The sequence below is a fragment of the Xiphias gladius genome, chromosome 18 (genome assembly GCF_016859285.1).
Source record: "Xiphias gladius isolate SHS-SW01 ecotype Sanya breed wild chromosome 18, ASM1685928v1, whole genome shotgun sequence".
Lineage (NCBI taxonomy): Eukaryota > Metazoa > Chordata > Actinopteri > Istiophoriformes > Xiphiidae > Xiphias > Xiphias gladius.
The window spans coordinates 4,125,282-4,140,735 of record NC_053417.1 but is presented as its reverse complement, the minus strand read 5'-3'; the positions used below and the strand labels follow the sequence as shown (position 1 = coordinate 4,140,735).

The window sequence follows — 15,454 nt, the reverse complement described above, 5'->3', positions numbered from 1 at the left end:
TCAAATGAAATTCAGCTAAACCAAACTGTTTTATTTGACACTTCCACAAATTACTTGTATAAAAATAAATATTATAGTGACACAGTAGCGGAAATAGAAGATGAAGTAGGGGCATGAATGGCATAATTTCATTCTGAAAGAAACGATTACTCTATTTTCCAAATAAAAACAGAGAAGCACATCTTCACCAACAATGGTTGAAAACCTATCAATTATGTTTACAAGGTTGACAGTAGAGTTGTTTATGTATCTACAGTTTAGGAATTTCTTCACCCACGATCACATCTGTGTATCACTTGGGGGTTTGTTGGTCATTATGGTCAGTAGGGTTTCTCAGTGTACGCACACTCTCAAGCACAAGCGGAAACTAAGAAATTAGGTTCTATGTGTAGAAATGAGCGTTCGCATGGACTAAGCAAAACACAGCTGATAAATGAGGACCCGAGTTACCAACAACTGTTCTCAGGTGATGCTGATATCCAGAACAAATTACAGCAAGTTCAACAGGAGGACAATAAGCCCGAGCTCCTAGAACGCAAGCATCACAAGCAACAAACAACAGGTGGTTCAGGGATAAAAGCCACAGTGCTTTCACTAAATCACCACAAAATGACCTGAAAATGAAGCTATGAGAGTTTTTAAGAGGGAAATGGAACAGGAACATTAAATAAGAAGCCAAGAAAAGAAGCTAAACAGGCAAAACAGGCAGAGCGGATGTGGCATGTTGTCATCCGCCATGGGAAACAGCTTCATCAAAAATAAATTTCTTTCTGTTTCTGTCACGTGGAGACCGACTAGCTTCAGGACTGTGTATCCTCTTGTGGGCTCTGACCCTTGGTTTGAACTTTAAAATAAATTTAGCTGTAAAGTGGGCGACTTAATTGTTTATGCAGCGCAAGTCAAATGCATGATTTAAATAAAAACAACAAACAGTAACAAGAAGAAATGTTTTTTTTCCTCCTCCAGACAGAACTGACGCTAATCAAAACCATTCATGGATTAGGCCATCAACTTGCAGTGCTTATATTGTGTGGAAAAAAATCGTCATGCATTTGAATTTATCCATTTATATCTAACAAGTCATTGTGCAATATACAACATCAGTAGCCAATTTCATACATGAATTATTTCATACTCGGACTGCCCCATCACTCCTTCTGCACTGATGGTGGCAGGGGCAGGGCTCGCTCTGTCGGAGCAGACCGCAGCCTTCCTGGCGAGTTCTGATCGAACGTGGCATTTTGCTGGCACAATGAGAGCTGCCACAGCACTATGCTCTCTGCTGGATCCAGCCAGACAGGCCCGGAACCTGCACGTCAGCTGTAATCCTCATTATGGAAATGAACCCACACTAAGTGAGGGGCTAACAGCAAGGATCAGGCGGGAAAAGCAGCGCCAACACAGAGAGAAGGGGAAAGAGAGAGGAGAGCGGCGCTGGAAGGTACAGCACAAGTTGGAATTTTGTTAGAGGAACAAACAGCCTCTTAAGCAGAACAGAGAGCGGGGGGGATGCTGCTCTTAAAAGGAAGTGAGGATGGTGGGAGAGTGTGAGAGCAGCAATCTCATCATTCCCAGGAGGAAGGCGGCTCTATACCTCAAGACACACACTCAACTCTGTAAAAAGAGAGAGGAAACTTGAGGGTGCTGGAAAAAACTGAAGACCCTGACATAATAGACCCTGCTAGAGTATGACGGGCACATCCAGATGTTTGGCAGTGCAGCAGATGGCAACGGCTCGACTAGTAATGACGCATCTCACTAAACAGCTGGATGGACTGGCCCAGCCACCCCTCACCTAAATCCCTGAATCTGCACCACAAGCGGCTCGGTGCTCCATCACATGACGCAACGCAGCGGCGTCGCTTTGCCACCGGGCAGGATTGAGCAAAGTCCACGGTGCAGATATTATTTTGCCCTCCAAACTCCCAAAAGCAGCGTTGACCCATTGAAGTCCGAGTCCTACATACTAATCTGTGATGGGAATAATTTTGGATACGGCGCCCAAACAGATTTCTGCCGGCAACTGCCTGATCCTCGTCCCCCATGTCAATCGCCACAACTGCACCGTTAAACGTGGACTTCTTTAAACTTGCACGCACACAGAGTGTCCTCACCTGTTCACACCCCAGTTGGTGCGCACGGCTCCTCGACGCCCGACAACATCTCGTCCAACAGAGCACATGTGCACAGGAGGTGAGGCGCGACACTGCATCGAGCTTCCACCCTGAAGTCCCTCCAGCGGCGCCGGGGCCAGGATGTAGCCGCTTTCAAAAAGTCCGCAGGCGTGCCCGTGCGTCAGTTGGCCGCAGGAAATAGACGCGGAGAGGCGGAAAGTTTGGTGACAACAGTCCGTGCCCGCCTGCGCGTCGGAGCAGGACAGAGCATGTTATCAGCAGAGGGCAAAGGCGGGAACGTCGCTCTTGCAGTGTACCTGTGACAGTTACCATCGTCCTCCTTCCACTGACTCAACACCCCCCCCCCCCCCTTTCCTGCCTCCTCTTTCCGACCCTCTCCTCCCGTCTCCTCCCCTCACCACTCACCGGCGCGCATTTACGCAATCCCGAAAACACCCACCAACTCCCGCGTTCGCCGTCTCGGCTGCCCCCTCCGCCACCCTGCGGTGACAGCACCCGACTCGTCGCCCCGTCGGCCTGGACCCGCGGTGCTGCTTGCGTGCCGCAGCGGGGCCGCCGGTTCCTGGCTTCCCGCAGCTCGCCGACAGCATCAGGTAACTCGAGGCTCACCTGAAGGCAAGGACGCTGCCTCTCGAAAGCTGCACTGCTGCCCCCATGTGGTCGAGGAAAAACTCTCGACCATCACGACAAACCGCACCGTCAGTTCAAATGGTGTTCCGGGCCAATTTGGTTCAACCTGAAAAACACTGTTTTTCATCCTGTTTTAAAAGGAGTAGAACAGACAACACAGCTCTTTACGCGTGGGACGACAGGAAATAGAAAACTGCAACACCCGGTATGCAGACACGTGGATTAGAAAGGTTTTCTGAGCGGAGTCCGGTTTCAGTGGGTTTACTAAGACACCTTGATATTTCACAGCAGGAAAAACACAGGCGCGTGGCGATTATTCAGCTCGGGGGGGGGTTTCGGTATGGTGGAGGCTGGCTCGGTGGGACGCGTGAAGGCAAGCGAGCCATTAAGCTTGGCAGATGAAACTAGATTTACACTTTTACTCTAACAGTTCCACATTAAGCAGTGCTACACTCCCGCTCCCTATCTCGGCTGGCTCTGCTGCACCAGCACACGGTCAACGGCCAGGAGCGTTGCCACCATCAGTCACAGTCCGCCTGGGACACTCTCCAGACATGCCTTGTCACACATTCTGCCGTAGCGAGGCAGTCAGTTGCACAGACACTTCATGGGGGGGATACGAGGAGCAGTATCCAGGTTGAGACCTCGCTTCAAAACATTTCTGTCACGCCCGGCTTTGTATTTTTAATCCCGTGCCAGGAAGTAAACCGCTCACAAGCATTTCCCTTATCATTTGGTCTTCTACCTCCACTGTTTACTTCCACTGGAACTAACTGTCGGTAGCTGCAGGGCTGCTGATAAATCTGCTCGTGTAGAAGATAAGAACATTTCCTTTGGTATGGCAGAAAGAGAAGTATTACAAAGGATTTTAATTTTCAAAGCGGGATTAATTCATTTAATTTATTACTTACCAGCCTTTGCCTTTAACACTTTGTCCCTTCTGTCGTTAATCCCCAGTGGACCTGACCTCTCTCTGTCTCTCTCTCTCTCACACACACACACACACACACCTATCAATCAATATCCTGTGGATGATCTATAAATGAGCTGTATCTGGAAATCTGCAATAAAGCCATGTGTCGGATCCCTAACTACTTTTCCCTTTAATCTTATTCTGACCTTTTTCCATGGTGTTAGGACAACAAGGGCCGAGACAATTTAGCCTGACTTCCTATATCTCTGATACACTGCAGGCATCTTAAGTTATGTGCTTGGGTTGTCGCTGTGCAAAACACCAAACAGTTTAACAAAAAAAAACTTTAAAAGGTTTATTTAACAGTGAATGGCAGCATTTAACATCAGAAGAATAAATAAATGAAACATTTCAAGCTTTGACGGGATGGGCATTCAAAGGCAGGGCGGCATCAGAATGAATGATAACCGTGTGGTCTGGATGTGACGTCAATGCACATTATTACAGTATTTTAGAACTGCTAAGTTTTCAGGGGAGAGCTTCAGAGTCCAAAAGAGCTAAACTGACTCTCTCAATTATAACCCTTCCCACAAAATGCTGTCCTTACATACACAGTGCAAATCCCTAAGACACAGGCTGTGTCTTTAGAATAAAACCTCCTGATATGAGCTTCGTTGTTTTTAGTTTCACTGCTCCTTACTAAGCACACAGATCGTTGCATCAATGAAGCGTGTGTTTGCTCCTCTCAGAAATACAGTATTACTGTAGCGTACTATATTTTAGATGATCAAACTTCTACAAGTTATCAAAATATCTAAGATTTGGTGTCTTGGATAATACGTTTGGGATGCAGATCAGAAAAAGTTAACTGATTCAGTAAAGGAATCATTTTGCATTGAATGAATGTAGGGTTTACTCTAGTAAAATCTTCAATATCTATATTTACAGTAACAGTATATTAAACTATAAGTTTTCAAAAGTCATGCTTACTATTCCCCATTTCAACTGACCTCTGCAAAACTGCACATTTCCCTCATCAGTATTGTAATCTTGAATGACTCCTGCAGACTCTGTTTTGATGAGAATTGATGGAGTTACTGTTCGACAACATTATTTGATAAATTACCATTCAATGCAACAATTATTACAATTCCGTCATAAACACACACAATGTTGTGATGCTCTGATAAACTCGCTGCACGATGCATTGCCTCATTTGGTACAGATATTTTAATTTTGCATCTTACGTCAGATTTTGAGGAACAATTAGTAGCAGAGCATTTTGCTTTTAGGAGTTTTGTGAACTGGAACTCAGTTGTGAAAACTGAGCCAAAGCAGTAGTAAAACACTGTAATGTTACCACCTCCAGCAAAGCTTTCCATCCCAGCTTTGGCTTTGTATTTTTCACATGCACTTAATCACTTAATCCGACACAGGTATCATCCCTCCGCCGTTTTCAGTGGTCCTCAAAAGCCCGCCTTTGATTATTGTTCTTCAGAATATTGGTAGTTTGCATTCAGCTGTCTCTCTAAAACTGACCTGAGGAAAACAAAGCAATTAAAAATCTCCCTGGAAGCTTAACAGTTAATATCTCCTAAAACCCTAAAAGCAACAATTACCACAACTTCCACACACATTTGGCTTATTAAATGTTTCACACAAGGGTGCTATCAAATAAGAAGAACTGCAGTAAATAATTCAGTGCAAAAACACATCCCAAACTCATCTTCCACCTAATTATGTTTCAGTGCCTTCCAGAAGATATTTCTTTGTACGATCAAACGGCTCTGAAAAATCCTCCGTCGATGTGGATTACTCTTTACTGACTACATCAAGAAATGGTAGGTATGGTTATAAACCTAACATGGTGCGTTTTGTCATTCCTTCTAACAATGCAGTCACACCAGACAGTAGCTCAAGCTCAGAGTTTGAGCCAAATGTCATGAAGAGTCATGTTCGGACTACTAAGCACTCATAATGTGCGTATGAAGTGTCACCCTGAAGTGGCACAGTTATATTCAGCAATCAGATGCTTTTTCTGTCAAGTTTTACCTTCCAGTTCTGAGTGGATGTAACCAGTGCTGACGCTGGCCGAGTTCAAGTCAAACTTCCTAGCAATCTAAGGGAGAGTGTCACGCCCTGAGTATAACAAATGAGGAGCAGAAGCAGAACGCTGGCGGATTCTACTGTCTAGACAACCAATGCAACATTTTTGACCATATCTGACCCCAATCATGCTGTCTGACACAAATTTCACAGAGTTAGGGCAATTATCCTTTGGCGTCTATAGTCAGAGCCAGAGCTGCAAACAAAGAGTCTGGTTTTGCCACAGTACAGTCGCTCTGTGAAGTTCTCTTTTTATAAGCTGACATCGTTTTTGTTGCCGTCCTGGAGTAGATGAAGTATGTGTGGTATTTAAGCCATTTGAGATGAATTCAAATCCCACTTATCTAGCTGCCACCCTTCTAAATCTCACCAAAGTGCATTTAGTTTGTCCTTCTGGAAATTTTTTGGCAGATCTGATCAGAAGATAGTAACAGTGATCCCTCGTTCAAGTAACCTTCCTCCAGATGTAATGTTCTTACATTTCTGTTTCGATGAACTCAAGTCCTTCGATAAATCTTCAACCTTTGTGTAAATAATCCTATTTACAGTCTACCGTGTCATCCGTCTGTGCTGGTATGGTGGTAATAGGGTTTATTGTAGCCAAAATCGGAGTTTGTCACTTAGACAAAGTGCGTTTTAGCCTGCCCCCTGCTGGAGATTCCTCTCATAGTTTTCCAAACAGATGTGGATACGCTGAGTGAAGTAGTTGGGGTCCGAGATGGCCCGGAGGAGGTCGGTCTGGACCAAGGTGATGTCATACAGCTCGGAGGTGCAGGCTATACGAGTCTCATCGCCATCTGGGTCCAAGAAAACCTGAGAAACACACACACACAGACAAACAAACACACGTTCACAACAAGTGACGAGAGAAACCAGAGGAAAGAGGGGGAAAAGTGTCGTTGCTTAGCTTCCTGGAATTTTGTACCGGCTGCAGCCTCACGTCCACATCTATCTGAGGCCACTTTAAAGTCACTGGTTAAACTGTCAGGAAGGGCTGCATTAACACCGTTTTCTGTTCCATTAAAGACACGGGGGGAAAATTCATAATAAACACAGTCGTTTCTGTAGAGACCACGGCATAAACAACTCACTGACAGAGACAGATAAACACACAATAGTCGAGAATGTAAGCAACACTAGAACACTTAGAAGTTTTGTATTACGAAGCTAAAAGTAACATTAAGTGTAATTCTTACTAACAGCAGTAAGTCCTACATGTTGTAAAATAAGAAGTCAGTCATTCATACTTAAAATGTGGCCTATCGAGCAACTATTTTTCTCTTTCATGGAAGACAATTTCTGACAATTCCACAAATACATAAAGTGTGTATTTGCTGCCTCTACTGAGTTAGGAAACCCCCGGACCTCTCGAACATTTAAGGCCGTTTATACATGTCAGTTCTTGTTCATTCCAAATATAAGAGCAGAATTCTCCAAATTTTACTGTTGGCAGGGTTACACATACTGGCCCTGATCTATAGTCAGAAAATAATCCCTAACATTTAAGACTGTATGACTGGACTCTGAAATGAAGTTGGGAACTCCTGAAAAACGTCTGCAAGTTACTGCCACTGACTGTGAGCTACTGGTTGCATGTAGGCCTTCAAGATCATTTAATATGAATACAGCTTCTTCAAACTACTACATTGTTGCACAGAGTAAAACGGACTTGATATAGGCTGTTTCATCTAAATATGTTTGCCCTGCTAGGAGGTGAGAGAAAACGTGGTCAGCTGGTTATGCGAGGAAGAGCCCTGCTGTGTTCAAGATGAAAATAAAAATTCAGATTGCAGAGGATGATGGATACAAAAACATTTGGCTCTTCCTGTTGTTTGCTCAGGTGTTCTTTAAGGACTGTAAAAAACTGCAAAGACAGAGAAGCTCAATGTATAAATAATGCAGCAAAGAGAGAGGGCGGGAGGTGAGGAACGCGTGCATGTACAAAAACCACTTATCACAGACAAACTTGCAATTCCAGCTCATTATACACAGATCTATCACAATGCCAAAATACTGAAATGATCTCTCCGTAACAAGTGGTCCTGACTTGATCTATGGGTGTTTGATGTGCCCGCGCCGCTAAAAAGGATGAATCGCCTGCCAAAATTCTTCTGAGTGGGAAACAGTGAGCTCTCATTGCCGACGAGCATCTAATAAGAGATGCGATTTCTCCAAAAACCGCTGAAAGAACAACTGCTGGCGAGAGAAACAATATCCGCATCAACCAGTCTAACAAATAAGACCGTACACTGTGTCTGCTTGCCAATGCCACTGACTCAGTGGTTATACAGAATAACAAAGTGCTGAGATCTTGTGGTCACGTCATGATAGAAAATGATGCAGCAGGGCTACTGAGGCATGTTTACCCACTTATCTCCTCAACACCTATATCTTAGATCCTGGCTCTAATTCAAAATCTGACTGATCTCCACAGTGGAAATGAAACCGTAACCATTAAGCATTTTTCTGAATTATAAGCCACTTTACAATGTGCCCAGGGCCTGTCAAGGTAGTTACGGTCCTTATAGTTGCCAATAGCAGCTGATGTATCCATGTTGACGTCCTTTTAAAAGAAGAGACGGTACCTTGGGATTAACAATGGTGTCCTCGTCGTTCTGTCGTATGTTGTCATCTATGAAGATGTGCTGAACGTGCTGGTCAAAGGGGTCGACCCACAACGGCTTCCCCCCACGGATGGAGAAGGTATTACTAGCCCACCTGAATGAGAATCAAGGGCAGCGAAAGTTTTGGAAAAGGGTGGATGGAGGGATAGAGGCTACAAAATGTAAATTACTGTTGGCCTGAGGAGTGTTATACATACCAGTCAAAGTGGTCCTGAAAGCCTCCCAAGCCCTGGACTGAGCTCAAGTAATGATACAGGCCTCTCTCTCCGTCCCGTGTCGACACGCGGTCCTCGGCTCGACTCAGGGCAGTTCCCCTCTTGCTACAGCGGATCTTGCCTGGAGTCATATTCACATTTAACTGAGACGAGAGAATGAAGAAGAGTCAGAAGAAGACAGAAAAAGAGAGAATGGCTCTGAGCTCTGTGGTAAGCAAAAAACCAAAAGAAAAAAAAAGCCCCTGGCAGACTTGACCTAAATTATTGTTGATATCAGCATTAAACTTTATCAGGCATAAAACCAAAAAAACTGTGTCAGCTACATAAGAAACAGCCCTGCCATTCTGTAGCTTTATGATAAATAGTGTGGATACTTTACAGATAATAAAGTTTTAAGTTAAATACTTTTTAAAAAACCTCTGGCACACAGCTTTAACTTAATAAGACGCCTACTTCGACTCAATGCACAATTTTAGAACAAGTGGTACAAATACTTCAATCAAGTATTTTAAACTTACAAAAATGTTTTCAGCCACACTAGCAGTGTAAATCGATCAGTCCACGGCTGGATTAGCACCTGGGCCCCTGAAAGCTCCAGGCTTACTCATTGTCATCTGGTTCTTGGTAACTGAATTGAAAAATGATGAATATGCAGCCCTAAATCACAACACTACTGACCTGATAAGTGCCTTAAATTAGGTCCGGCTTTAGTACCTGACCTCGAGGCCCTGTCTTGAAGAGGGACCCTGTGTCAGAATCTAGTTTTAGGATCTTCATTATTTCAATTTTGCACTTGCGTGTTTTATATTCCTAATTTAATGTGTTTAATATACATGCCGAATCAGGTGCCAATTGGTTCCACCAGAGAAAAACTGTATATGTGGGTTAATGGGAGCTCAGCAGCTCATTTCTTCCCAGGAACCCCCCTGGAAAGTTCATCCTGTCCTGGGTCAGTCAGTCATTTTGGTCCAGAATATCTCAACATCTAATGGATGTAATTTGGTACAGACAGTGTCCCCCTCAGGAGAAACTGTTTGGTGATCCCCGTGACTTTTCATCTAGTGTCATCATCAGATCAAAATTTTAATTTGTCCCGTGCTCTGGCTCATGACTTAAAACCTGCTAAACTAACGACACTCCCATCAGCCTCAGTTGTGCTTTGTGTTGGCGTGCGAACACAGTGAAACTAAGGTGGGGAACAAGGTAAACATTACGCCTGCTAAACATCAGCATGTTATCGTTATCCTTGTGAGCATGTTAGCATGCTGACAGTGTTTAGCTGAGAGCATAGCCTCACAGAACTGCTGGTGTTTTTTTTCCTTGAGGTTCACGGCATGTTTTGGGAATCTGTCCAGTAGGTTAAAACTCCCCAGATGATAGTAACATCTAGTTTGTCAAAGTGGACAAATGATACATTGCTCCATACTTAAGTTCTACTACATTACACTATGTTGAGTGCAAGCTAAAGAACGGCTACAGACAGCTCACCTGCTACGAGCCATTTAAACAATATTTCCAAAATGGCAAGAGGTTCATCCCAGCGGTGCACATTCACTGACTCACCCTGGGTCTGTGTTGTCACCGAACCACACACTGGGAATTTTAATTGACTCTGTTTTATAGTAACAGGATTTTTTAATTCAGGTGTCATGCATAGTGCTTTAAAAAGCTTAAACCATCATGTTGTGCATTTGCATAAAATCTAAACTGGCAAACTTTAGTGAAATGTCTCAATTCCGCTGGCGAATTATTATCGGTGGTGTAGTAACTATTGGCAGCACCAGAGAACCTTTACACTGAAGTAACTGTGGCACTAACCCCAAATTACACAGTTATTAGGATATTAGCATGAAGTGTTAGATGGTAAATTCCCCAAAATTTAGTGTACCGCTTTAGTTAAAGAAGCTGCTACCCTGTAGTTGCAGCCAAGAACTCACTGAGGCAGGAAAACAACTCAAGTTCAGAAATTTGAACAATCACATTATGTCTTGTGATCGATTTCCCACCTGCTCTGTATGTCTAAATGCATAGATGAATAGCATTTGACAGGAACCTGAAGATCTCTACTGTGTTTGCCTCCAGACAGCCTGCTGTGCCAGACAGGCTCACCCCCCCCCCCAATCCATCCATGCACTCTCCACTCTTCCCTCAAAATCAATGTGTTCCACTCCAGCGGACTAACAGGTACAAAAATCACAAAGCCCCACTGGGAGGAGAGTTAAGGAGATGCATATGCTCGTGTGTGGATGGGGAGGTCATGCTCTTCAAAAGAACATCTTCAGAGTTACCCACACTTAAGGAACATCAACACACACGCGCGCACACTCAAAAAAGTAAAGTGAACTGAACACAGTTTATAGTAGAATATAATTCTTATTACTGCAGTAATATGCTAAACACAGACAATGTAAGGTCACTTTAAGATAACTGCAGCACAGCTACAATTAAGATAGCAAAATGCTTAAATAGACTAATAATATTTGCGGGTACAAATTATGATCCCTCATTTAGTCAAAAAAAAGTGTTTGAAGCTGCCGTCTCTTCTTCTATTTTATAGTGATGTGAGGCTTGTCTCTAAAATCCAAAGAGACAGGCCCAGGCCAGGCCAAAAACAGGCCAAGTTCTGATGTAAGATGAAGTATCAGCTTGATATGCATGAGGATCTTTTGGAATACGCACTCAGATTGACTAAATATAAGAATTGTGTCATTAACCCACTCCTGGTCCAAGGGATGGAGGTGACAAATTATATCAGCCTCAACCAAGAAGAAATTATGAAAAAAAAGGGTAGCTCAAGCAAGTGTAGGGACCCTTTCAGGATGTATTAACAGAAAGCATTCTGGGTGATGCAGGAAAAAAAAGGATTAGAGAAGAGCCGTAAGTTAAGTTCCTGGTTCCTGGAACCTTATAACTATCAGTTCACCATTCACCTCCATCACACAGGGGTGGTGGCAAAAATTTTTCTTCCAGCTTCTCAGACTCATGTTTTGATTCATTTAATTGGATTCATTGTATTAATACTAGACTTAAGCCTGAGTGGGGACATGTTTCTGAAGAGGGGCCTGTAAAGCCCTCTGAGACAGGGTATGCAAATACTGGGCTACACAAGGAAACTAGACGTGACATTACCCTGTGAATACAACCCTAACTATCAGCACTGCTCGGTTCCGCTAAGGGTAAAATAACTTTTTTGTAATTTGGGCAAACTGACCCTCATGGCTTTGCAATGACTAAATGTGATTTTACTTCACCTTCAGATCAGGCAGATCAGGGAACAGTGGATGAGCCCCTTCATTTAGTGCTCTGTATACAGCTCTTAGCACACGAGGTAGGTCGGTTCCAAACGTACGAAACAGTATGGCAAATTCCCGTCCTTCCTGCACCAGGTCTTTGAGCAGGTAGAAGAAGGAAGGCAGGATCCAGTGGTACAGTCGTCCATCCTCTCCTTTTACAGAGAGCTCTCCGTCTCCCTGCAGGGAACAGAGTCAGCGAGCGGTCGGTAACATATAACTGCATCAAACTGTCAAACTGGTTTGCAGGAGGCGTAACAGACCGGATTGTAGCTGAATCTAACCATGAAAGCAGCGTTTTACCATTTAATCCCTCTACTAGTTGGTTACACACACAAAAAATATTTGATTGTTAAAAGAAGGCAGGGCTAAAAAAGTGTGAAAATCCAGAAAGTAAAACCCCCATTTGGCTGAAGGGGATACCAGGTCTTAGGCTTTATTTTTACTTAGTTGTCACCATTATTTTCAAGGAGACTACCTCATTTCTGGGATCTGTTCTTAGCATTTTAGTTTCAATTTTTCTACAATGTCAGACAGCTATGTTGGCATGTAGTTAGAGCAGCGATTTAGACTGGCTATTTAAAGGCCAAACATAAGGCCCCAGTCAGCCTGACAATGCAATGGTTTTTTTTCAACAGGCAGTTAGTTGTCTGGGAAGCGAGTATCACATTTTGTTTGAATGTAAAAACATAAGCATAATAAGTACTATGGGAAATTTCAAGTCAAGTACAGTTTAAACAGCTGATCACAATGTTTAAATTAATTTGTTATTACAGTCAGATAAGCCAAAAGTTCTAATGTATATAAATAGGTTTCGTTCTTGAGGAATGTCTTCTTCATTTCTGCCAGGTGACACCGTTTAGCCATTATTGTGTTGTGTATTTTGTTTGTATTCTATATCATGTAACCATAGCTTTAAGTCATCATTGGATCAAGATTTATCTGTCAGATCAGCCCTTTGCAGGTGGCCCCATTCTCTCCTGTGGGTTGCTTGCCTTGATGCCCTCGGGCCAGCGGAGCAGATCCAGATGTTCCTTCAGAACCCCGCGGAAACGCTGCCCTGCAGCAGAGGTGAAACCGGGTATCCGCCCAAACTGAGAGTAGTAACTAACAGCGTCCCCGCACGGTGGGAGCAGGGAAGGCGCGTCACTCAGCCATTCCCATTTTCCTGCATACAGGTGAAGAGACTTTGTAAATGGCTTGAAATGCAGACAAACTTAAGTACTGATTACAGAAAGCGCAAAGGGATTTCTTTCATTTATTTCCAGGGTGCTAGTGCAGTATGAAATTAGCCCTATGGAAGTAATAATTATATTATCTATTTTCCTGCCTCATGGTCAACTTCACCACTTATTCAGTATTTATTTTGATATATAATATTGATGATTCAGTGTCTACAGCATGGCCATGCAACCTGTATTGAATATGGACAGACGACTTCAAGCTGGTTATAGTAAAAGCAAGTTTTTGGACAACTTTGATAAAGTATTGTCACTTCAGTTACATAAAGTCGCTGTATCTCCAAAATGTCAACTTTCACATGAGCTGAGAAAAACAACCCCGTTTCCAGCTTTGTGAAAATGCACTTTAGATAAACTGATGTGTTTATTTATTTTAAGGATTAGGAGAAATGACTCAATCCATAAATTAACGCATAATCCTACAGTTTATCTGAAAAAAATGAAAATGACCTACACTGAAGATACAGTACATGGTTTTTATTGGGCAGGGACCATAGGAACTAAATACAGAACTATGTTGGAAGAAGAAACATTTCAGTATCCTCCAACAGGCAGACCAATGGCTCTAGATTACATTCTGCCCAACGCTACTTGACAAGTCGTTAATTTATTGTCCACTCTCTTATAATACGACTTTAGACATATGAACTAGTTATGTTATGAATGGCTTGCTATTTGGTATCTGTGTCAATTCCAGTCACGCGTTTAATTTCAGTAACGTTTCAACTTTTTGGGTCGGTTGCCAGCTTGTCGTTACTTACATGTTCGGGAGAAGTAAAGGAGGGAGGGGCTTTAAATGGACAGATTTTTAAATGGAATTCGTCGTATTCTTTTAACAGCACAGGAACAATAGCTTCGCTGTATCACCTAACTGAGCACACAAGCAAATTCCTAGCATTCTCGTGTGATACCGAATGAGTCCGTTTCCAATTCACCATGTTTGTTCATCTTTCCCCAGGTGACGGTTGTGAGGAAATAGTCCAGAGCCGATACAGTCCCCTGACCCGTCACGGCGTCCGACACCAGTATGGTGTTGTTGAGGTCGACATGCAGGACTAACTTTTTCTTCTGTGAGTGATTTGAGGACCAGCGATCTCGAGGGACCGTCACCGCGGGGTCACCTGCCGCGCACACGGGCTCGGGGACATTTCGGCTCTTTGTCCCGTCGTGTTCTTCAGTTTGGCGGCCGCTGCCTCCGCCAAATTCCGCCATGAGTGGGAGACAAGAGATGAGTTACTGGTATGAAAGTATTTTTAACTGAAGCTTGCTACCTATGGGTCTCCGCTGTCTGACTCATGGTGATTTACCGGTACTTCCTCCTTCGCCAGGCCGTCTTCTTCTTCCTCAGCGCGTTAGTAGTTGTACACTACCAAACAAAGCAAACAACGCCACCCTCAGGTTTAGCGATGTAATGGAGTTACAACTTAACTCGCTTTCTAAATGATATTCAGCTATATTGCAACTCACTAGTTAAGTTTTATAACAAAAAACAGCAGCAAAGACCAAACTTTTTAACATCTTTGACTTTTTGACTGTCTCTTTCAATTTATTCCTACTTCAAGTAAATAACAGTGCATTATCCTACACCTAATATTTATTAGTGTAATGTTATCGTTTCAGTTTCTGGCACTAAAGCCCATTTCGGAGCAAACATTTTGACCCGTCATGGCAGGAAAAGTACAAGTGTTACTAATAGCATTAACAATGGTTCTGTTCTGTTCAAGTGTCCCATGAAGCCGTGGCCGTGTGACAGCGAGTCAGCATGAATAACACCAGGACCCTGAGACTGAAGCGGCTAAATTTACATCTGTTCTTTTCTACTGTGACATGTCAAAATGTGTCCCATGCACAGACTGAATATGAATGTGGACAACATGAGGTGCGATGTCACCCAGTTCTTTGCTTTCGAGCTGCTTGCTCCCATGGCCAGGCCCATCTCCTCTTTTTGTTCTCATAATACGTGTACGAATATGTATTACTTTTGTCTGTACATGCCTGCACTGTCATGAGGCAGGATCAGATCTCTCTGCTTATGAGCCTGCAACTAATAATACATCTGTTTTATTGTGTAATCAGTTGATTATTTTTTCAATTACACGCTGATTCTATAAAATGTAACAGTGAAATACGGCCATCACAGCCCAAGGTGACATCTTCAAATTGATGGTTTTGTCAGACCTTGAGTCCAAATAGACTCAAGTTTACAATAATATAAAATGGAAAAAGCAGCATATCTTCAAAGCCGGTACCAGAGAATGTTTATCTTGATACATGACTTAATAATCAAAATTTCCTGTTGA

General features: G+C 43.2%; 1 protein-coding gene across 1 annotated transcript; it reads right to left on the bottom strand.

The window, feature by feature from the left end:
* Positions 1-4,047: 4,047 nt before the first annotated feature.
* On the bottom strand, positions 4,048-14,492 carry si:dkey-32e6.3. The gene is made up of 6 exons (XM_040153897.1): positions 14,090-14,492; positions 12,909-13,081; positions 11,875-12,093; positions 8,606-8,766; positions 8,370-8,502; positions 4,048-6,597 (listed from the first exon to the last, which is right to left on the bottom strand). Exons 1-6 carry the CDS (start codon positions 14,364-14,366, stop codon positions 6,421-6,423), a joined length of 1,140 nt encoding a protein of 379 aa, XP_040009831.1. The 5' UTR covers positions 14,367-14,492; the 3' UTR covers positions 4,048-6,420.
* Positions 14,493-15,454: the final 962 nt, after the last annotated feature.